Below are 25259 nucleotides of genomic sequence, written 5' to 3'. Positions count from 1 at the left end.
ATAAATTTTATAAAAGGGATAAGACCCATATCTTGAAAATGCTAAAACCATACTAAAGACCTTGAAAACTAGAAGGAGAGCTGTACAGCATATCACTGGTTGAGAACAATAATCAATAGATGTCAGTTCTCTCCAAATTAATCTTTAAATTTGATATAATTCCACTGAAAATCTCAATAACAATTTTGTTTTTAGCAATTGGCAAGTTGATTATAAAACCCATTTGGAAGAATCTGAATATGAGAATAAGAAAACATTTTAAAAGAAGGTTAATAAAAATAACTTGTACTTTTAGACATCAAAATGTATTATAAAGTCAAAGTAACTGAGAAAATGTGTTACTTGTGTTAGAATAGATAAATATAACAGAACAGAATAGAAAGGTCAGAAATAGACTCACCTAAATATGGGATATTCAGATTGGGTTGGCACAATCAATTATTCAATTGTTAAAAAATTTAGATCTCGGGTGGGCGTGATGGCCAATGTCTATAATCCCAGCACTTTGGGAAGCCAAGGCAAGTGAATCACTTGAGGTCAGGAGCTCGAGACCAGTCTGGCCAACGTGGTGAAACCCAGTCTCTACTAAAAATACAAAAGTTCACTGGGCGTGTTGGCAGGTGCCTGTAATCCCATCTACTCGGGAGGCTGAGGCACGAGAATCACTTGAACCTGGGAGGTGGAGGTTGCAGTGAGCCGAGGTCGCACCATTGCACTCCAGCCTGGGCAACAGAGCGAGACTTCATCTCAAAAAACAAAACAAAACAAATTTAGATCCCTACTTCATTAAAAAGATACCTAAAAAGTAAATCCCAGAAGGGAATAATTAAATGTTAAAAACAATGTAATTATAAACAGAAGAAATTACATGAGAATTTTCAAAAAAATAGTAGCTTTAGTAAATAATTCACCCAATTAAAGTGTAAAATTATATGTTTTTTAGCATGTTCACAGAACTGTGAAACCATCACCACAACCAATCTGAAAACTTCTTCATCACCCTCAAAAGAAACTCCATACATTTTAGCAGTCGCTTCTCATTACCCGCAACCCATTCAACTTACGTAATCATTAATGTACTTTCTTTCCTCTCCAGGGTACATCTTAGAATTTAATGCATTCATATAATTTGTAAAGATCAAATATGTGTACTTAGGATAGATATCATCTAAAATATTTGTCTTTTCTTTATGGTAGATACATTCGATTTACCCTTCTCTAGCTATTTTAGAATGTGCAATAGATTGTTGTAAACTATAGTCAGTCTACCTATCTAACACTAGGACTTATTTCTTCTGTTAAATCGTATTCTTGTACACATTAATCAACCTCTCTTTATCTTCTCTCTCTCCTACCCTTCCTGGCCCCTGGTAACCATGACTCTACTCTCTATCTTCATGTGATTCACTCTTTTAGCTCCCACATGTGGGTACTTGCAATATTTGTCTTTCTGTGACATGGCTTATTTCACTTAACAAAATGACCTCAGTTTCATCCATGTGGCTGCAAATGATAGGATTTTATTCTTTTTCAGTGGCTGAATAATATTGCATTGGGTTTATATACTGTGTTTTCTTTATTCATTCATTTGTTGGTGGGCACTTAGGTTGATTCCATATATTGGGTATTGTGAATAGTGCTGGCATCTTTTGATATATTGATTTTCTTTCTTTGGGATATGTACCCAGTAGTGGAATTAATTGCTGGATTATATGGTAGTTCTAGTTTTAGTTTTTTGAGGAATCTCCATAATGTTCTCCACAGTGGCTATACTAATTTACATTCCCACCAACAGTGTACACGTGGAGACAAAAGTGACTGCATGTTGAATGCTAATGTGCCATGTTGACTTCTGATTAGCCCCAGTCAAGTGAATGCCTCCTGATTTCTATTTACTTTTCTCAGTGTAAGAACAAAGCAACCTTGATGTTATCACACAAATTATAAGGCTATGATGCTTACAGCATTCTTGCCTGTTCTGGAGGGTTGCTTTCGTATTGCACAAAACAAGCATACCCTTTCTTTATGGTATATAAGCCTTGAGCCTGGGGAGTAACAGTGCAGAGATCTACCTGTCTTGTGGCTCCCCAAGACCATGCTTCTGTTAGTTTCCCCAATAAAACACCCTTTACCCACAAACTGAATTTGTCTGCCTTGGTTTTTGGTTTCTCAGCTCCTTCAACATTTGGAAACTTCCTTACATATACGGACCTTTTATAGAATAGTTCTCCTTTCTCCACATCTTTGCAGGGCTGTGTTGCCTTTTTTTTTTTTAATACAATCCATTTTAACTGGGGTGAGATGATATCTCATCATAGTTTTGATTTGCATTTCTTTGATGATTACTGATGTTGAGCATTTTTTCACATACCTGTTGGCCATTTGTATGTCTTCTTTGGAGAAATATCTATTCACATCTTTTGCCCATTTTAAAATCAGATTATCGCCTTTTTTTGTTGTTGTTACTGAGTTGTTTGAGCTCCTTATAAATTCTGGTTGTAACTCCCTTGTCAGATGGGTAGTTTGCAAATATTTTCTCTATCTCTGTGGGTTTTCTCTTCACTTTGTTGATTGTTTCCTTTACTGTGCAGAAGGTTTGTAGCTTGATGTAATTGCTTTTTCTTTCTTTTTGCTTTGGTTGCCTGTGCTTTTGAGGTCTTACATGGAAAATCTTTCCCAAACCAACGTCCTAGAGTGTTTTCCTCAATGTTTTCTTCAAGGAGTTTTAGTTTCAGGTCTTAGATTTAAGTCTTTAATCCATTTTGCTTCAATTTTTGTATATGGTGAGAAATAGAGGGTCTAGTTTTATTGTTGCATTGGTCTGTATGTCTGCTTTTATGCCATTACCATGCCAATTTGTTTACTATGGCTTTGTAGTAAATTTTGAAGTCAGGTAGTGTGATGCCTCCTGCTTTGTTCTTTTTGCACAGGATTGCTTTGGTTATTTGGGGCCTTTTGTGGTTCCATATAGATTTTAGGGTTTAAAAAAAATTCTGTGAAGAATGTCATTGGTATTTTAAGAGGACTTGCATTGAATCTGCAAATTTCTTTGGGTCGTATTGCCATTTAACAATATTAGTTCTTCCAATCCATGAGCATGGAATATATTTCCATTTTTTATGTCTTTTTTAAAATCAGAGTTTTATAGTGTTCCTTGTATAGATCTTTTACTTCTTTTCCAAATTTAGGTATTTTATATTTTTTATGGCTATTTTAAATAAAACTGCCTTCTTGATTTCATCTCTAGAGTGTTTGCAGTTGGTATATATAAATCCTACTGATTTTTGTATGTTGATTTTGTATCCTTGAAATTTATTGAATTTGGCCGGGCGCGGTGGCTCAAGCCTGTAATCCCAGCACTTTGGGAGGCCGAGATGGGCGGATCACGAGGTCAGGAGATCGAGACCATCCTGGCTAACACGGTGAAACCCCGTCTCTACTAAGAAATACAAAAAATAGCCGGGCGAGGTGGCAGCGCCTGTAGTCCCAGCTACTCGGGAGGCTGAGGCCGGAGAATGGCGTGAACCCGGGAGGCGGAGCTTGCAGTTAGCTGAGATCCGGCCATTGCACTCCAGCCTGGGCGACAGCGCGAGACTCCGTCTCAAAAAAAAAAAAAAAAAAAAAAAAAAAAGAAATTTATTGAATTTGTTTTTCAGTTCTAACAGCTTTTTTGGTGGAGTCTTTAGGTTTTTTTAAAGTATAAGATTATCTCTTTTGTGAATAAGGCTAATTTGATTTCTTTATTTTCAATTTGCACGCCTGTTATTTCTTTCTCTTGCCTAATTGCTGTGCCCGGGACTTCCAGGAATAAAAGTGGTGAAAATGGGCATCCTTGTCTTGTTCTAGATCTTAGAGGAAAGGCCTTTAATTTTTCCCCATTCAGTACAGTGTTAACTGTGGGTTTGCCATATATGGCTTTCTTTTATTTTGAGGTATGTTTCTTCTATACTAAATTTGATGAGGGTTTTTTTTATCACAAAGGGATGATTGTTATCAAGTGCTTTTTCAGCTTCTATTGAAATGATGCTGTGCTTCTTGTTCTTGGTTCTGTTAATGTGATGTATCACATTTGTTGATGTGCACATGTTGAACCATCCTCATATGCCTGAGATGAATCCCACTTGATCATGGTGAGTGATCTTCTTAAACATGTTGTTGAATTTGGTTTGCTTATATTTTGTTAAGGATTTTTACATCTATGTTCATCCATGATATTGGCCTGTAGTTTTCTTTTTTTCATTGTGCTGTTGTCTGGTTTTGATATCAGGGTGATGCCTCATGAGTTTGGAAGTATTCCTTCCTGTTCAAATTTTTTGAAGGGTTTATGTTGAATTGATATTAGTTCTTCTTCAAGTATTTGGTGGAATTCAACTATGAAGCCATTAGGTCCTGGGATTTTCTTTGATGGGAGACTTTGTGTTATGGCTTTGATCGGATCGTATTACTTGTTATTGGTATATTGAGGTTTTCTTCTTTTCTTTTTTCTTTTCTTTTTTTTCCATTTTCCCCCAGTCTGGAGTGCAGTGGCACAATCTTGGCTCACTGCAACCTCCATTTCCCAGGTTCAAGCAATTCTCGTGTCTCAGCCTCCTGAGTTGCTGGGATTACAGGTGCCCGCCACCACACCTGATGAATTTTTGTATTTTTAGTAGAGACAGGGTTTCACTATGTTAGCCAGGCTGGTCTTGAACTCCTGACCTCAAGTGATCTGCCGGCCTCAGCCTCCCAAGGTGCTGGGATTACAGGCATGAGCCACCATGTCTAGCCCTAGGTTTTCCAATTTATTCATGTGTAGTTGTTTATAATTCTCTAATGTTTCTTTGTATTCCTGTGGTCTCAGTTGTTACATCTCCTTTTTCATTTCTTATTTTATTTGGGTATCCTTCCTTCCTCCATCCCTCCCTCCCTCCCTCCCTTCCTTCCTTCCTTCTTTTTTTTTTTTTTTTTTTTTTTTTTTTTTTTTTGAGATAGAGTCTCACTCTGTCACCCAGGCTGTAGTGTAGTGGGGTGATGTGATCTCAGCTCACTGCAGCCTCTGCCTCCTGGGTTCAAGTGATTCTTGTGCTTCAGCCTCCTGAGTAGCTGGGCATACAGGTGTGTGCCACCATGCCTGGCTAATTTTTGTATTTTTAGTAGAGATGGGATTTTACCATGTTGGCCAGGGTGGTCTTAAACTCTTGGCCTCAAGTGATCCACACGCCTCAGCCTGCAAAAATTGGGATTACAGGTGTGGGCCACCGTGCCTGGCCCTTTATCTTTTTTCTTATTTAGTCTAGCTAAAGCTTTATTGATTTTGCTTATCTTTTCAAAAAACCAACTTTTCAGCTGGGCGCAGTGGCTCACGCCTGTTATCCTAGCACTTTGGGAGGTCAGGGTAGGTGGATCACCTGAGGTCAGGAGTTCGAGACCAGCCTGGCCAACATGGTAAAACTCTGTTTCTACTAAAAATACAAAAAAATTAGCCAGGCATGGTGGCAGGCGCCTGTAATCCCAGCTACTTGGGAAGCTGAGGCAGGAGAATCACTTGAATCTGGGAGGCAGAGGTTGCAGTGAGCCAAGATTGCGCCATTGCACTCCAGCCTGGGCAAAAGAACGAAATTCCATCAAAAAAAAAAAAACCACCAACTTCTCATTTCATTGATTCTTTGTATTTATTATCTCAATTTTATTTGTTTTTGCTGTTTTCTGTATTATTTCTTTCCTTCTACTAATTTTAGGTTTGGTTTGTTCTTGCTTTTCTAGTTCCTTGAGGTGCATTGTTAGATTATTTCCCATCTTTCTATCATTTTGATATAGGAATTTATTGTTATAAACTTAATCTCTTCATACTGCCTTTACTGTATCCCATAGATTTTTGTATGCTGGATTTACATTTTCATTTATTTCAAGACAATTTTTCATTTTGTTCTTGATTTCTACATTGACCATTGGTCATTCCAGAAAATGTTGTTTAATTTCCATGTGTTTATGAAGTATCCAAGATTCCTCCTGTTATCGATTTCAAGTTTTATTCCATCATTGTGGTCAGAAAAAATACTTGATATGATTTCTACTTTTTGAATTTCTTCAGACTTGTTTTGTGGCCAAAGATATGGAATATTCTAGAGAATGTTTCATGTGCTGACAAAAAGAATGTGTATTCCTTAACAGATGGGTGAAATGTTCTGTAAATGTCAGTTAGGCCTATTAGGTCCAGTGGGTAGTTTAACTCCATTTTTTTTTGTTGATTTCTTGTCTGTCCATTACTGAAAAGGGTGTTAAAATCCTTTACTATTATTATATTACATTTTGTCTCTCCCTTTTTTTTTTCTTTGAGATGAAGTCTCACTCCATTGCCCAGGCTGGAGTGCAGTGGTACAGTCTTGGCTCACTGCAATCTCCGCCTCCTGGGTTCAAATAATTCTCCTGCCTCAGTCTCCCTAGCAGCTGGGATTACACGTGCCTGCCACCACGCCTGGCTAATTTTTGTATTTTTAGTAGAGACAGAGTTTCACCATGTTGGCCAGGCTGGTCGTGAACTCCTGACCTCAAGTAATCTGCCCACCTCAGTCTCCCAAAGTGCTGGGATTACAGGCATGAGCCAGTGTGCCTGGCCATCTCTCCCTTTGTATCTGTTAATATTTGCTTTATATAGTTTGGAGCTCCAGTGTTGGGTGTATAATTGTTACATCTTCTTTATAATTGTTATGTCTTTTTGCTGAATTGAATCCTTTATAATTATATAGTAACCTTTTTTTTTACAGACTTTGATTTGTAACTTATTTTATCTGATATAAGTACAGCTACTCCTGCTCTATTTGGTTACCAATTGCATGGAATATCTTTTTCTACCTATTAACTTTCAGTATGTATGTGTTATTATAGTTGAGTGGATTTTGTGTAGACAGATATTCTTGGGTCTTGTTTCTTTATCCATTCAGCCATTCTGTGCCTTTTAATTGGATAATTGAGTTCATTTACATTCAGTGTTATTATTGATAAGTAAGGATTTACTACTCCCATTTTGTTGCTTTTTATCTTGTTTTATAACTCCTCTTTTCCTTTCTTACTGTTTTCCTTTGTGATTAAGTGATTATCTCTGATAGTATGTTTTAATTTGTTGCCTTTTTTAAAGTGAATCTATTATAGGTTTTTGCATTGTGGTTACCATGAAGCTTACAAAAAACATTGTATAGATATAACAGGTTTTTTTTTTTAAAAAGAGATGACAATTCATCTTAGATTACAAAAAAGAATAGAAGCAAATAAAAAATGAAAAAAATACACTTTAACTCTATCTTCCTCAATATTTTGACTTTTAGTTATTTACATTTACATATTTATACATTACCCATCTCTTAACTAGTTGCTGTAGCTATTATTGTTTTTGATAGATTTGTCTTTTAGGCTTCATACTAGAGTTATGAGTGGATTGCACACCACAGTTACAGTATTAGCATATTCTAGATTCGTCTGTGTCGATCATTTTACCAGTGGGTTTTATATCTTCAAAGTTTTTTTTACATATTGGTGTTTTTTCTTTTAGATTGAATAACTCCCATTAGCATTTCTTATAAGAGAGGTCTGTTGATGGTAAATTCTCTCAGTTTGTGTTTGGGAAATACTATCTCTCCTTCATATTTAAAGAATAACTTTGCTAGATATAGTATTCTTGGATAGCAGAGTTGTTTGTTTGTTTGTTTTCTTACAGCACTTTGAAAATGTCATTTCTTTCCTTCCTGCCCTGTATGGTTTCCACTGAGAAGTCTGTTGCCAGGCAAATTGGAGTTCCTTAACATGTTATTTGTTTCTGTACTCTTGCTACTTTTAGGATCATCTTTTTGTTCTTGGCCTTTGAGAGTTGGATTATCATATGCCTTGGATGGTCTTGTTTGGGTAACATCTGTTTGGTGCTCTCAGACCTTCCTATAACTGGACATTCATATCTTAAATTTTTGAAAGTTTTCTATTATCATTTCTTTTTTTGTTTTGTTTTTTGAGAAGGAGTCTGGCTCTGACGCCCAGGCTGGAGTGCAGTGGCACGATCTTGGCTCACTGCAACCTCTGCCTCCTGGGTTCAAGTGATTCTCCTGCCCCAGTCTTCTGAGTAGCTGGGACTACAGGCACATGCCACCATGCCCAGCAAATTTTTTTGTATTTTTAGTAGAGACGGAGTTTCACCATGTTGGCCAGGCTGGTCTCAAACTCCTGACCTCAAGCGATCCACCCACCTTGGCCTCCTAAAATGCTGGGATTACAGGTGTGAACCACCGTGCCTGGCCTATAATTTATTTTAATAAACTTTCCATCCCTTGCTCTTGCAACACCAGTAATTCTTAGATTTGGTCATTTGAGGTAACTTTCTACATCTTGTAAGTGATTCTTGTTTCTTTCTTTCCTTTTTTTTGCGGGGGGGGGGGATGGAGTTTTGCTCTTGTTGCCCAAGCTGGAGTGCAATGGCGCAAACTGAGCTCACTGCAACCTCTGCTTCCTGGGTTCAAGCGATTATCCTGCCTTAGTCTCCTGAGTAGTTGGGATTACAGGCACGTGCCACCACACCTGGCTGTTTTTTGTATTTTTAGTAGAAACGGGGTTTCACCATGTTAGCCGGGCTGATCTCAAACTCCTGATCTCAGGTGATCCACCTGCCTTGGCCTCCCAAAGTGCTGGGGTTGTAGCAGGATGAGCCGCGGACAAAACCCCTCAGACACCGAGATAGTGAAGGGAGTGACTTTAATCAGCTGGAAGCATCGGCAGGCTAGCGTCTTAAAATCTGAGCTCGTCAGGTGCTCAACTTCTGTCCCTTTTAAGGGCTCATAACTCTAAGGGGGTCTGTGTGAGAGGGTTGTGATTAATTGAGAAAGCCAGGGGGTACGTGACAGGGGCTGTGAGCACCAGTGGTCAGAGTGAAACAGAACAGAATGGGAGGTTTCACAGTGTCCTTCCATACAATGTCTGGATTCTATAGATAACAACAGTTGCTAGGTCAGGGGTTGATCTTTAACTGCCAGGCTTAGGTCAGGTAGGCCCAGGCCTGGTTTTGGGTCTGGTTCCTAGGCACTGGGCTACCTGCCTTTAGTTTTGCTTCTCTTTCCTTTTCTGAGTATAAAACAATATAAGAGGGTCTCTCTCTTCCCTCATTTCCCCCCTTTGAGACTCTCACCTTTTTATTAGTGGGAGTTCTCACTCTTATTTTCGCTATTTTTGTCTTCTTGTGCAATAGATTGATAGTGAGTCGTGTAGTACACTTGTGCTGAAGCATTCTGGTGAACTAAGGTAGCGATGAGGCTTTTATCATTTGAAGAAGTACAGGTAGCAAACAGGGAGCAGTAAGCAGGTTCCTATTACTATTATAACTCCTATTATAAGAGTTTTAAATCTTCCTAGTGCTGGGAACAAATTTCTAAACAAGGCCTTAGGATCAAATACATGCTACACTTGCACGGGCACATGTGCCAGTTTTGTTATATCTTTATGTCTTCAACTACTTGCCCCTGATCATCTATGTGTAGACAGCAATTAGTAAGATTAAATTTTTCACAAACCCTTCCTTCAGTTGCTAGCAAGTAGTTGAGAGCTAGTCTATTTTGATAGATAGCATTCCTCATCTGAGTTTGTTGCTGGGCTAGAACAGTCAAGGCTTGACTGGTTTCATTAGTGATGATTCCTAAAACAGCTTGCAACTGTATGATTCAGTTGAGCACGTAAATGGGGGTCTGGTATCCCTATGAGCTGCCTTGTGCCTAAGTAGCAGGCCTATAATATTGTATGATTCTCTTAGGGGGCTCTTCATTATTTTTCAATTCTTTATAGCTATGCTTTTCTTTTTGTGGGAAGCATAGACAGGGAAGCCCAGGATTTCGCCTGTTTTTATGGGCAGTAGGAAGAAAGATGGTTTAATAGTGCCAATAACACAACTACCTGTCCACTGGTCAGGCAGCTTAATGGAGGTTCTATGTCCACATATCCAGTATGGCCATATCTAGTCGGGGGCCATCTAGCCCTGGTGGGATTCTGCGTGGGCTTAAATAGTCTGCAGCTTTGGAAATTTACTGAATGGATTTTTATCTGTATGGTTTGAACTCCACCATGTAACTGTTTTTGTGGTACCATTATACAGTTTTTGTCCTAAGCAACTAAGTCATCCTACAGAATGAGTGAATTCTTTCCTTTTTTTAGCTATGCAATATTGTCTAATAATTGAGACTTTTAGAACCTAGAAATGATCAGGGTGATTCTTTTGGACCGGGAATTCATCAGGAACTGGGTCTATAGGCACTAATTCTCGGGCTTCTTATGGCCATTGATCTCCTATTACAGTTCTTTCACAAACATAACATTGAGAGACTGGGCTACATACCTTGGATAGAATAGCATTATACAAACAAGTTTCTTTTAGAGTTCTGGTATACTTATAATAACCATAAAATAATAGGACTGTAGCAATCTTTTGTCCTACCTCAGTGACTTGATGTATATACGGGGAACAGTCCTCAGTCTGAGGAAGGTCAGTTGATGTCCTTACTGTACAAGTCCAAATTTTAAGGAAAATGAGTCCTGCGATGAGTTTCCTGATGCTTTGGCTGTGCGTGGACCAGTCAGCTTCTGGGTGTGACTGGAGCAGGACTTGTCGTCTTCTTCAGAGTCACTTTGCAGGGGTTGGCGAAGCTGCTCCAATCCATGTACAGCCCTCAGTCTACTGATGTTTAAGGATGGTCTCCCATCCTGGCGAACCCGGTGAAACCCCGTCTCTACTAAAAAAATACAAAAAACTAGCCGGGCGAGGTGGCGGGCGCCTGTAGTCCCAGCTACTCGGGAGGCTGAGGCAGGAGAATGGCGTGAAGCCGGGAGGCGGAGCTTGCAGTGAGCTGAGATCCGGCCACTGCACTCCAGCCTGGGTGACAGAGCGAGACCCCGTCTCAAAAAAAAAAAAAAAAAAAAAAAAAAAAAAAAAGGATGGTCTCAGAGGTTGGGCCCACTAGAATAAACTGAGTTCAATACCTCTACACAGTTATGTTTAACTGGGCTCTCTGATACCAGGAGCAAGGTGGCGGGGTTTAGGGTGTTGCAAACTTCAGTGGTTATGTGGGGATTTTCACAGAGCAAGCTTTGGTATCTAGTTAATCTAGCATTTGTTAGCTAATGATGTCCTTTGGTATTTATGAAAGTCACCACAGCATGGGGGTACTTTATGTTTAGGTTTTGCCTAAGAGTTAGCTTATCTGCTTCTTGTGCTAACAGGGCCATTGCTGCCAGGGCCTTTAGACACAGGGGCTAGCCTTTGGAAACCCCATCTAGTTTTTTGAAAGATAGGCCACTGGCCTTGGCCAGGGTCCTACAGTCTGAGTTAAAACTCCAATTGCCATTTTTTTTTCTTTTTGACACATAGAGTGTAAAAAGTTTTGTCAGGTCAGTTAGTCCCAGGGCTGGGGCCAACCTGAGTTTTTCTTTTAACTCATGAAAAGCTTGTTGCTGTTGGTTGTAGTAGATGTAGTTTATCTAATTTATATTTTTACTGACTGACATCTACCAAAATATTGACTTAAATCCTGTAACTATTTGATTTCAAGCTTTAAATTGATCTGGTATTCCTTGCGGGGCTCCAATTGCATCTAAATAGATGTGAGAGTTGAAAGACCTATAAGGGGCTTCTGTCACTTTATGATGTCCTATTTTTCCTCCCTCTGGTTGATGAAATGCCAGGGTGAAAGGGATAGCTAATTGGACTACAGTATAAGTGCCACTCCAGTTATTCGGCAGAGTGCCCAGTAATGGTCCACCACAATACCACCACACATCCACTTGGGGATGAACAAGGGCTGACTCCGATTGATAAGCTCTTGAAAATTCTTAAGCTTATCGCATCCCTTCAGGTCTCCAAGGAATGCTAAGTTTCTTCCCTGTTGTGAGAGACACAAAGTGAACTTAGTGTTGGGAGATGGAGGCTGGATGGCCCTCGGGGGCCGACCTGCAGGGTGCCGGACTTTGGGATATAGCAGAGAGAGCTTGGCATGACTTATTACTGCAAACTGTAGAATCCTGGAAAAGAGTTACTATGCAGCCCATGCCTGGTCGACTGGAGGACCACCTTAGTGGAAGGGGGACAATCTGGGCCTCTGGCCTGCCAAGTGCACAAGCATAACAATTGCTTTTGTTTAACATGCAGATGGAATATTTGATCCATTTCAACCAGATATTTGCATCTTGGTATGCTGTCTTAATTGCCAACGTTTAAGTTTTTAACTTTTATGATCTTCTAGTAAAATGAATGTTTCTTTTAGCACCTATTTTTATTAGTTTTTAAACCAAAGAAAGCCAAATACCATTTTACATTTAACAATGCTTTTTGTATGATTTTTGTACTTGATTTTACCTTTATATTAGTGTGTTATTAATGTTAAACTTAATTTTAATAAAACCTTGTAGACATATTTATCTAATTTTTAATGTTTGACCATAAGGTAAGATTTTATAGACTCTTTTTAACCTTTTATAATTTTTGTTAAAGAGCATGGCGCTTTAAGAAAAACCTATTGCATTTTTACTTTAATGTCCAGTTCACAGAAAAACTGGATGATACCTTTTTAACTTTAGCTAATATGTTTACACACAGAATTTTCTTTATAATTAATGTTTTAAAACTTGCTTAAACTTTAAAAACAATAATTTTTTTAACCTTTTAATGTAGGTAAAAATCCACATTCTTATGCCTCCTTATAATCCTTTTACCAAAGGTATATTTTACTTTTCTTATACACCTTGCACATAAACTGTTTCTTCAATTGTACTCAAAAGACCTTATTACTTTTAAATTATACAACATTTTTTGCGTAAAAATTTTTTTATAACATTTTTTCTTTTACAACTTTCACAGACAATTCTTCGACATGTCTCAACTTTCTGACTTATTACAAATATTTCTTTCTTTAAACAACCAGTTAATTTATTTCAGGACAAGAATTTACTATATAACACTCTTTTTACATAAATTCTACCTCCCCCTTTCTTTTCTTTCTTTTTTTTTTTGAAGGTAACCATTCTTTTTTTTTTTTTAAAGCGAACTTTCTTTATGTCTGTGGACTAGACTGTCTAAGGCCACAAGATTAGAATACTAGAATACTATAATACATGTTACACTGTTAACTTTTAGCAACTTTACTTTTGTTGAAAACCTTGTAAGTTTGGGATTTCAATTATCCTTTGCTATTAATGAGGCCTTGTTTAGTCTAAATTAACTTAGAATTGGTATAGATGGACTTTTTTTTTTTTTTTTTTTTTTTTCTGTTAGCAAAGCAGCTGCCACTACAGATTGAATGCATCTGGGCCATCCATGGGTTACTGGGTTAAGGATTTTTGATAGGAAGGCCTCAGTGCTTTTGGGATACACCCTTGTTTACACTGACAACAAAGTGGTGTTAGAGTGTTACAGGGTTACTGAGAATACTTTTAATTATCAATTATAGGTTTTAAATTTACCTTGGCTTTTAAAGGAATAGGGTATACTGTTTTTTTCTTAACTACTTGTATATTTCTCTTTCTCTTTTTCTTTCTCTCTTTGACTTTCTCTCTGTCTTTCTCTCTCTCTCTGACTTTCCTTTTGCCTCTGTCCCTTCCTCTCTTTCTGCCTGTCTCTTTCTCTGTCTCTCTCTTTTCTTGACTCCTTCTTTGTCTCTCTGTCTCTTCCTCTCTGTCTTTTCCTCTCTCTCTTTGCCTCTTTTCTCTCTTTCTGCTGGTCTTTCCTTACCTCTGCCAGCCACTTATGCTACTGTTCTCTTAACTACTGTTGTGGGGGAAGGGGGTTTAAAACTAGCTGTAACTGTCTATGTACGGAAACTAGTCTGGGTGCCTTGGCTTACAGGTTACCTTCTGCCATACTTTTGAAACAAGGGACCTGTCTAGGCTTCCTTCTGATGGCCAACCCACCTCTAATGCTGACCAGTCTATTTCACACAAAGTTCTAAGTTTTCCTGGTGCCATAGTAACACCATAATTTCCCTTAAATCCTTTCTTGAAATTTTTCAACATAGTTCCTAGTGGGGTGGGCTTACTTTGTGCCTGACCCATGTCTCCTGGAGACAAAACACCACGCTCACACCACACGCACACTACAAAACAAAGAATGGGTAAAAAGGGCACACACACACTTTTACAGTTACGCCAAACCATAATCAAAACTAAAATCAGAGTATCAAGAAATCCAAGCCCAGTCAAAACCAAAACCAAAGTATCAAGCAATCCAAGTCAAGTCAAAAACAAACCCAAAGTGCCAGTACAGGCACACGGTGGGTGATTAGGCCACGCTTCCACTCAGATGGAGTAGGCAAGTTACCAAGACCAGTCCTGTCAAGCAATTTAAACCAAGTCAAAACCAAAACTAAACCAAAGTGCTGATAAAGGCATGCCACGGGTGATCAGGCCACGCTTCCACTCAAATGGAGTGGGCAAGTTCCCAAGACTAGTCTTACCAAGTTTTAGATGTCCAGACTCCAAGTGCCAGTTCCTTCCCAGTGTTCAGCCACTGCATTGATCCTCCACGGGAGCCTGCCACACACTGCTCTGGTGAGGCATCCCACCAGGGCAAATGCCTACCTGGAAGTGCTCTTGGGATCTGTGTTGCTCCGGCTGGTTGGAATCCCCCACAGGGATGTTCCACAGGGCAGGCTAAAGCCACCTAAGGAGCTGCCTCAACTATCCATTAATCACCTTGCTTCCCAGTCAGGGAACCAAGAGGATTATAGGCATGAGCCATCATGCCCGGCCGATTCTTGTTTCTTTTTATTCTTTTTTTTCCTCCGATTGTGTACAAGTAGCCTATATTTGGGTTCACTGATTCTTTTCTCTTCTTGATGCAGTCTGCTGTTCAGAACCTCTGATGAATTTTTCAGTTTAGCAAATGTATTTCTCAGTTCCAGTAGTTTTATTTTTTTATTATTTCAATCTCTTTGTTACATTTCTCTGATAAATTTCTGAATTGCTTTTCTGGGTTAACGTGGAGATCACTGAGTTTTCTTAAAACCGTAGTTTTGAATTCTTCATCAGAGAGCTCACGTGTTAGAGTCACTCACTTGTTCCTTGCTTTGTCCATTTGGGGAGATCTTGGTTCCCTGTTTGCTCTTGTTTCTTATGAATGTATGTCTATTACTTTGCATTGAAGGGTTAGTTAGTTATTCTAGTCTTCTCTGTCTGGCTTGTTTTATGTTTTATTGGCTACTTTTGCTTAGCAGATCTTAAGGTTGCTGCCTCCTTTTCAGCACTCCATGGTGCCTTAAACCCAGGTTCACCTCAACTCTAGTGAAGGATTGAAGTGCTGCCCTTCCCACATAGGGGAGTTTCCAAAGGCAATATCCCTGCAGTGTGAGAAGGATGGCTAGGGACTAGTGCCCAGAGAATCTGCAGAGTGAACCTTGCACAGCATGGTGCTGCTGATAAGCCTCTCTCACATGGAGTCTCCTTTGGCTGAGTTGCAGAGCAAAGTTTCCAGGCCTGGGGATGGTAGTCCTTCCTCTACCCTTTGTCTCTGCCTGTCCTTGGGCATATTTATCTCTTCAGGCACTTGTGATGGTTTCCTGCCAAGGAATCAACATGATGGGGTCTCCTGCCAAGGAATCAACATGATGGGGAAGCTTGTTGTCCATCTTTATCTCACTTTTTCCAGTGTAAAAACCATGAGTTTGGGGGAAATTTTCCATGTGCTTTGTGCTGTGCTGGGCAGAAGCAGGGAGGGACATTGCAGATATGGAAGTCCAGTTCTTTCGCTATCTGCTCAGAGTTTTTTATACCTCTCTGTGGCCCCAGGAACAGTCTCATCTTCATATTTGAGTTCTGGAATATTGCTGGTGATAATCTTGGTGATGTATATTTGTTTCAGTTTTTTGTTTGTTTGTTTGTTTGTTTTTGGTGGAGTGGTTGAAGCCAGCTTGCTTTTATGCCACTATTTTGGAACTGGAAGCACCAATCATTTTTTTTTTTAAAAAAACAAAAACAAAAACATTAGCTGGGCATGTTGGTGCACACCTGTAGTCCCAACTATTCCAGAGGCTGAGGTGGGAGGATTTCTTGAGCCTGGGAGGTTGAGGCTACAGTGAGCTGAGATCACACCACTGCACTCCAGCCTAGGTGAGACAGAGTGAGACCCTGTCTCAAATACGTGTGTGTGTGTGTGTGTGTGTGTGTGTAAAGAGAAAAATGTGGAAGCTCTTTTTTTTTTTTTTTTTGAGACAGAGTCTCGCTCTGTTGCCCAGGCTGGAATGCAGTGGCACAATCTCGGCTCACTACAAGCTCTGCCTCCCGGGTTCAAGTGATTCTCCTGCCGCAGCCTCTCAAGTAGCTGGGATTACAGGCACGTGCCCCTACACCCAGCTAATTTTTGTATTTTTAGTAGAGACGGGGTTTCACCATGTTGGTCAGGCTGGTCTCAAACTCCTGACCTTGTGATCTGCCTGCCTCGGCCTCCCAAAGTGCTGGGATGCAGGAGTGAGCCACTGTGTCCGGCCAAAGCTTTTTCTAAGTATGATGTGAAACCTTAAAATTGAAGCTTCCATGCAGTGACAATCACTAGAAATAAAAGCAAATAACAAACTGGGAGAAAATGTTTGTACAGTTAATACTAAAGTGGTCGAATAAATAAATTTTAAAGGTAAAATAATCCAGCAAAACAACGGGCACAGACTATAAACAGATAATTCAGAGTAAGAAATTCAAATAGCTAATAAATATATGAAAATATGTTCAACCTCACCAATCATCAATAGGATGGAATATACAGAATAATTAGATAACATTTTTAGCTTACCAGATTGGCAAACATAAACAGATGATAAACATGAACATTTGCATGTACTATTGATGGGCATGTATATTGATATAACCATTTTAGAAATTTTTATAGAGGCTAACAGTATTTTAAATTTGTACGTCTTTGACTAACCAATCACACAGGCAAGAAGTCATTCCATTCCTAAGAAATACTAGTACAAGTGAATAAGAATATGGATATTCATTTCAACATTGCTTGTGATTACAAAAATATTGAAATAATCTAAATATCCATCATAAGGGAAATTATAGTTATTCAAACAGTAGAATACTAGGGAGCCATTTAAAAGAATGTTGTAGATATATATATGTATGTGCAAAGTTGGCTATGATAAGTAAAAGAAACAGCAAGTTTTAGAATAATATAAAAGGATAGGAGAATATTTAATAAAAACTATCACGAGTATATAAAAAAACTATGTGGCCGAGCGCAGTGGCTCAAGCCTGTAACCTCAGCACTTTGGGAGGCTGAGGCAGGCAGATGGCCTGATGTCAGGAGTTTGAGACCAGCCTGGCCTACATGGTGAAACCCCATCTCTACTAAAAAAAAAAAAAATACAAAAATTAGCCAGCATGGTGGCCCATGTTTGTAATCCCAGCTACTCAGGAGGCTGAGGCAGGAGAATCACTTGAACCCGGGAGGCAGAAGTTGCAGTGAGCTGAAATTGCACCATTGCACTCCAGCCTGGGCGACAGAGTGAGAATCAGTCTCAAAAACAAACAAACAAACAAACAAACAAACAACTATGTATAGTTTATATATGCACACACACAAAATCTTCACTGGGAGAGCAGCAAACTAATAAGACAGATTACCTTTGGTTAGTTGAATTTTAGGGTTGGGTGAGCTGGTGGGAATTTTGAATTTTACTTTATATTTCTATATTGTTTGACTTTACCAAATATATATTAATTTTTTGACTATGAAGGGTAATTTTTGAGGATCTATTAATTTTTAAAAATAAACTTTGAGCATGTGTTATGTGTCAGACATTATGCCATGTATTGGTTGGTAAAACAAAAATAATTGAGACAAAATTCCTGCCCATAAAACTTTATGAGATTCAAATATCTCAACAATTGAGAATGATGGACCTTTCTAGACAAATGAAATGTTAGTAGGGATAAATGTATAGATTAGTCTTATTAATATGATTAAAATTAATAATTACCATGATTATTAATGAGGACTCAGAGAATTTGCCTAAGGTCACATAGCTAATAAATGGTGAACCTAGCAAGTCTGACTCCAGAACCTGAACTCCCAATTTCCATTATATACCATCTTCAGAGACAAAAGACAAATAAAACTCAGGGCAGCCACCTAAAGGAGGAGACCCAATGTAAGAGCAATCCATGTTAAAAAAAAAAAAAGATTTGTGACATTGAAATAACTGTGGATTCGCTGTAAGGCAACTGTATGAAATGATTCTCAAAACAATGCTGGACTTTTACAAGATTAGAAGTAAAGAGAATAGGAGATCATTGTCTCATTTTTCTCTGAAATGGTCAGACCTCATCCAGAATACAGTGTTCCATTCTGATGCAGAATTTTTAAGGGCACATTGACATTTTCAGAGGAAACAATCATGACAGTAAATACATGATGTAAGAAACAGATTTGAGCTAGACATGTTCAGTGGAGAAAAAAGAAGAAAAGTGAGATCCCTCACACTAGAAGCTTTTCAACAGTAGAGAGCTGGCCCCTGGTAGAGGTTTCTGTAGAATTCCTTGCATCGATGAGCTTTGTGTTAGATCATCCCTAGAGTCCCTTCTAACTGAAGTGACAGCTAGAATGTCAATTCCCTGAAAATAAGGACTTTATCTCTTTTGTTCATATCTATGTCCACAGTGTCTATAACAGTATTTCATTAAATGACTATGCAGTTGATTTCTTATATTAGTGGTTCTCAAAGTATGACCCAGGGACCCCCCTGGGGGACATCCATAAGACCCTTTTAAGAGCTTCATGAAATCAAAATTAGTTTCATTATAATACTAAAATGTCGTTTGCCTTTTTCATTCTCATCCTTTTATTAAGAGTATGCAGTGGATTTTTCTAGCAGCTACATGACATGGTATATTCTAACAGATTGAATACAGAAACAAATGAGAATCCAGCTCTATTCTTCTAAGGCAAACATTAGATTTGTAAAAATGTAAAACAATAGCACTCTTTTTACTAATTTAACACAGTTTTTAAAAATAAAGATGCTATTTATGTGAATATGTAATGAGTTTGTTAAAGTTTAAGTGATTAACAAATATATGTTTTAAATCTAATTTAATTTCTAATACAGTAAATATCAATAGATGCATTCCATATAAATAAAAGCACTTGAGAGTATAAAGCAGTCTTGAGATAACATTTTTTGTATAAAGGGGTCTTGAGATCAAATTTTTGGATAAATTTTGCCATACGCTATACTTCAGTTTGGTTCCAGTTCAGTGGAAAATGTGAATTTGTAATTCGTGTTAATGATTTAAACAAGAAATTTTAGCTGAGTTAATGATTCGATGAAAAACTGATATATGAAATCACTGTAATAAATTATAGTGGTTTGCTAATGTTTTAGGTTCCTGATTATAGTACATTATTTTTATAGGTAATTGAAAGAAATAGAGTCATATTGGCTAGAAGACTTTACCTTAATGAAAAAGGCTGGAATAAATACACTAAGCATTTAATCATACTGCTGGCAAACAAGGTAAAGGTCAATTATCTTCAGTTCTGGGGAAAAAAGACACCAAGTGGTGAGAATTGAGACTGTAAGATGCCTTTGTTAAATTTATCGATTTGAAAAATATCATTTTATATTAGTGCTTATTGTGTACAGAAAGAAAAATCTAAGGGAAGGTGAATAAAGGCTCTTATTTCTCTATATTTGCCTTCTAATTGAAGCAATTTATCTAAGTTTAATAACACTACAAGGTTATTCATACAGTTATGATCCTATTGATTCATGCTTAAAGTAAAAAAAGTAAATAGCTATGTTTTTTGAAATAGTTGCATTATCAATTTTATGGGAAAATTCAGTGAGCACACTAGATAGAAAAGGAGGGCATTTAGTATGTTTCTACCAAGTCAAAGCATTTACACTAGTCATTTCACTTTTCACTTAACTCTTAAGACAATTCTGTGAGATAGATATTAGGGTCTTTATGTATAAAAAAATTAATTCCAAATAGATTACATAAGGTTGCACAGCCAGTAATAGCTACACCTCACATTTGGTTTGGTTTGGCTTCTTGGTTCCTGTTCTATCCAGCACACCACACTGCCCCTGTGATAGTCCTATGGAAAAATTGGGTTCATGTTGCAAAGGAAAAAAAAATCTTGTCTCTTAATACTTTATGTACCATGGAAAATTCCTCATCAAATGAACTGTGTAGTAGTGTAACTTTTCAATTTTTTAATCAACTTTCTATGAATTTCTCTAGTATTAGAATATTAATAATGGTCTGGTGTATGTTAATGACTATTTGTTATATACATAAATGAATATATTATTTGATTCCATGCATTTCATCTAGGACACTGAAGACCTTGCATTGTTGCAGAAGTTGACACAGAAATGGAGAAACTTAGTGAATAAATTTAAACAAGAGGTAGAAGAAATGGAAGAGTCTACAAGGGAGACATTGAAAATTGTTGAGAAAGGACTTACCAAATGGCAGGAGAGCTTCAAGTGAGTCACCAAGAATCTTGTTTTTCTGATTATACTTATATCATGTCTGATAACTCAGTCAAATTCTCTCTGTTCCTCCTTCTGTCTTTTACCTTGTAATCACTCTAACATTGATTTTGGGGAGCAGTACCTGTGAAGGCACAATCCTGCTAACAACCTTGAATAGTCTTGTGGTTTCTAGTGCTAAGTATCTCTCTAGTCCATCCTGATCCCCCTGCTTAACTGCTGCTGTCCCTGTTTGAGTCCAGTTCTTTTTCTTTTCTCTCTTTTTGAAATTAAGTCAACTTATTTCATTACTTTGGCAAACTTGAGTATTTGGATCCATCTGCAAATCATATGCAGAGACGTAAAACCAATGGGTGACAGTTATAGGGAGATGGTTTTGATTGGATATCATACTTTGCAATGATTAGAGAAATCTGACAATGAAAGAAGCTGCTAATAAAGTAGTTAACCTTGGCTAAATCACAGCCAAGGTTAGTGGGAATCTATACTTTGGATGCAGTCTGGACTAGATTTCTTTTTTTTTTTTATCTTTTCTTTTTTTTTTGATACTGGGTCTCATTCTGTCGCCCAAGCTGGAATGCAGTGGCACAATCTTGGCTCATTGCTGCCTCCGTCTCCTGGGTGCAAGCGATTCTCCCACCTCAGCCTCCCGAGTAGCTGGGATTACAGGCATGTGCCACCACATCCGGCTAATTTTTGTATTTTTAGTAGAGACAGGGTTTCACCATGTTAGCCAGGCTGGTCTCGAACTCCCGGTCTTAGGTGATCCACCCACCTAGGCCTCCCAAAGTGCTGGGATTACAGGCATGAGCCACCACGCCCAGCCTGGACTAGATTTCTAAGGTTTTTGTTTGTTTGTGTGTTTAAATTTAAGATGCTTTGTTTGTTGAGGCCTGGACTAGATAATTTCTAAGTTTTTTTTTTTTTTTTTAAACTTCAAGATGCTTTGTCTGTTAGGTACCATTTCCATTTCAAATTGAGAATAATGGTTGCAGTTTTTCATACCCCCTTAAAGTTTTCCCCATTAGTAGATTTGGAAGTTCTGGAAGCTGAAGCTGGTATGTCTCCAAGCTGGCTGCTCCTGCCGTGTACCCATTTCTATTGTTTGTTGATTCTTAGCTAGGAGGCGTGCATGGGTGGCCATAGTTCTTGTCTCTTTAGCTTCAGAAACGTATTAATCAATAGCTTTCACCTTGTGAGACTTTAGAGCCATTAAAGGAAATTGTTTCCTACCAGAAGTTGGGATTCCTGGCTTAAATGTTGAGTCTTAATTACTCTGTAGGCTTTCTTTCCATTTATATATTGCTTTGGCAGCTGCATTCAACAGAAATTCTTCTGATAATGATCTGGTTTTTAATTCTCAAGACTCAAGAGACCACCCTTTAAAAAAAAACACTCTTGTGGTCCATGGCCCTGTAACTTGATTGCTCAGGTCTGAATAGAATCTGAATTTATGTTTACAAATTTAATGATAAATACCTGTGGGGAGAGGGGCTGGACCTGGAAGGCATGCTTCAAAATTATTGAGGAGAAATATATTAGTTGTTTAGTCTTTAGTGTATAAACTGATGATTTTATTTGTTTATGCCTTATTCTGAGAACTTTCTCTTTTTCTTTTTTCTTCTTTCAGTGAAAAAGACATTTTATCCCCTAATAACGGAAATGTATTTGATTCAGTTATTTTAGACTTCAAACAGTGGCAGAAGGTAAGACTTTTTAATAAAGAGCTTGGCAATCAAAGTGCTGGTTGTAAACTTGGCATTCCTGACCTACAACTGAGTCACATCTCATCCCCTTTTTTTTTTTTTTTGAGACGTTGTCTCACTCACTCTGTTACCTAGGCTGGAGCGCAGTGTGATCTTGGCTTACTGCAACCTCCACCTCCTGAGTTCAAGCAATTCTCCTGCCTCAGCTTCCCAAGTAGCTGGGATTACAGGCATGTGCCACCACGCCCGGTTAATTTTTGTATTTTTAGTAGAGACAAGGTTTCACCATGTTGGCCAGAATGGTCTTGGACTCCTGACCTGAAGTGATCTGCCCACCTCGGCCTCCCAAAGTGTTGGGATTACAGGTGTGAGCCACCATGCCTGGCCATATCTCATTCTTTAAAAATGCCGTATTAGGGGCTGGCACAGTGGCTCACACCTGTAATCCCAGCTACTCAGAGGCTGAGGCGGGAGAATCACTTGAACCAAGGAGTCAGAGTTTGCAGTAAGCCAAGATTGCAACACTGCACTCCAGCCTGGGCAACAGAGCTAGACTCCATCTCAAAAAAAAAAAAAGAAAAAAAAAGCAATGTTAAGTTTTATGAACGACAAGAAAAAAAGCAAGTGCTCAGGGACTTCAAAAAATATGCTTAAGGCTGGGCACGGTGGCTCACGCCTGTAATGCCAGCACTTTGGGAGGCCGAGGTGGGCAGATCACAAGGTCAGGAGATCGAGACCATCCTGGCGAACACGGTGAAACCCCGTTTCTACTAAAAATACAAAAAATTAGCTGGGCTTGGTGGTGGGCGCCTGTAGTCTCAGCTACTTGAGAGGCTGAGGCAGGAGAATGGTGTGAACCCGAGAGGCAGAGGTTGCAGTGAGCCAAGATCACGCCACTGCAGTCCAGCCTGGGCGACAGAGCCAGACTTTGTCTCAAAAAAAAAAAAAAAAAAAGCTTAAATATTCTCAGTTCTATTTCAGATTTGTGGGTCAAATTAAGTTAGGCTGCTAGGAAAGAAATCAGGAATTTGTTATTGGTCTATTCAGGGATTCGACTTCTTCCTGGTTTCGTCTTGGGAGGGTGATGTGTCTAGGAATTTATCCATTTCTTCTAGATTTTCTAGTTTATTTGCATAGAGGTATTTATAGTATTCTCTGATGGTAGTTTGTATTTCTGTGGGGTCAGTGGTGATTTCCCCTTTATCATTTTTTTATTGTGTCTATTTGATTCTTCTTTATTAGTCTAGCTAGTGGTCTATTTTGTTAATTTTTTCACACACACAAAAAAATAGCTCCTGGAATCATTGATTCTTTGAGGGGTTTTTCATGTCTCTATCTCCCTCAGTTCTGCTCTGATCTTAGTTATTTCTTGCCTTCTGCTAGCTTTTGGATTTGTTTGCTCTTGATTCTCCAGTTATTCTAATTGTGATGTTAGGGTGTTGATTTGAGATCCTTCTAGCTTTCTGATGTGGGCATTTAGTGCTATAAATTTCCATCTTAACACTGCTTTAGCTTTGTCCCAGAGATTCTGATATGTTGTCTCTTTGTTCTCATTGGTTTCAAAGAACTTCTTGATTTCTGCCTTAATTTCATTATTACACAAGAGTCACTAAGGAGCAGGTTGTTCAATTTCCATGTAGTTGTATGGTTTTGAGTGAGTTTCTTAATCCTGAGTTCTAATTTGATTGCACTGTGGTCTGGGAGACTGTTTGTTATGATTTCAGTTCTTTTGCATTTTCTGAGGAGTGTTTTACTTCCGATTATGTGGATGATTTTAGAATAAGTGCCATGTGGCACTGAGAAGAATGTATATTCTGTTGATTTGGGGTTGAGAGTTCTGTAGATGTCTACTAGGTCTACTTGATCCAGAGCTGAGTTCAAGTCCAGAATATCCTTGTTAATTTTCTGTCTTGTCAATCTGTCTAATATTGACAGTGGGGTGTTAAAGTCTCCCACTACTATTGTGGGAGTCTAAGTCTCTTTGTAGGTCTCTAAGAATTTGTTTTATGAATCTGGGTGCTTCTGTGTTGGGTGCATACATATTTAGGATAGTTAACTCTTTCACTGAATTGATCCCTTTACTGTTATGTTATGCCCTTCTTTGTCTTTTTTGATCTTTGTTGGTTTAAGGTCTATTTTGTTAGAGACTAGTATTGCAACCCCTGCTTTTTTTTGCTTTCCATTTGCTTAGTAATTAATAACCTATCAACCAAAAAAACGCCAAGGACTACACAGATTCACGGCCGAATTCTACCAGAGGTACAAAGAGGAGCTGTTACCATTTTTTCTGAAACTATTCCAAACAATTAAAAAGGAGGGACTCCTCCCTAACTCATTTATGAGGCCAGCATCATCCTGATACCAAAACCTGGCAGAGACACAACAAAAAAAGAAAACTTCAGGTCAGTATCCCTGATGAATGTTGATGCGAAAATCCTCAATAAAATACTGGCAAACTGAATCCAGCAGCATATCAAAAAGCTTATCCACCATGATCAAGTCAGCTTTATCCCTGGGATGCAAGGGTGATTCAATATACACAAATCAATAAGAGGAATCTATCACATAAACAGATCCAATGACAAAACTCACATGATTATTTCAATAGATGCAGAAAAGGCCTTTCATAAAATTCAACATCCCTTTATGTTAAAAACTCTCAATAAACTAGGTATTGATAGAACATATCTCAAAATAAGAGCTATTTATGACAAACCCACAGCCAATATCATACTGAATGGGCAAAAGCTGGAAGATTCCCTTTGAAAAGACAAGGGTGCCCTCTCACTTCTTCTTTTCAACATAGTACTGGAAGTTCTGGTCAGAGCAATCAGGGAAGATAAAGAAATAAAGAGTATTCAAATAGGAAGAGTGGAGGTCAAATTGTCTGTTTGCAGATGACATGATTCTATGTTTAGAAAACTCCATCGTCTCAGCCCCAAATCTCCTTAAGCTGATAAGCAACTTTAGCAAAATCACAGGAAACGAAATCAATGTGCAAAAATCACAAGCATTACTATACACCAACAATATACAATATACAAGCAGAGAGCCAAATAATGAA

General features: G+C 38.4%; 1 protein-coding gene across 8 annotated transcripts in view; it reads left to right on the top strand.

The window, feature by feature from the left end:
- AXDND1 (axonemal dynein light chain domain containing 1) overlaps positions 1-25259 on the top strand; it is a 185677-nt gene that overhangs the window by 44116 nt on the left and 116302 nt on the right. For all 8 annotated transcript variants that reach the window (XM_031658150.1, XM_031658151.1, XM_031658152.1 and 5 more), the window contains 3 exons: positions 19401-19502; positions 20329-20483; positions 22120-22195. In XM_031658150.1, coding sequence (XP_031514010.1) covers positions 19401-19502; positions 20329-20483; positions 22120-22195 — 333 coding nt within the window. The remainder of the gene's footprint in view (positions 1-19400; positions 19503-20328; positions 20484-22119; positions 22196-25259) is intronic.

The sequence above is a fragment of the Papio anubis genome, chromosome 1 (genome assembly GCF_008728515.1).
Source record: "Papio anubis isolate 15944 chromosome 1, Panubis1.0, whole genome shotgun sequence".
Classification (NCBI taxonomy): domain Eukaryota; kingdom Metazoa; phylum Chordata; class Mammalia; order Primates; family Cercopithecidae; genus Papio; species Papio anubis.
Note: the sequence above shows the minus strand (reverse complement) of the source record. Positions and strands in the feature narration are given on the sequence as shown.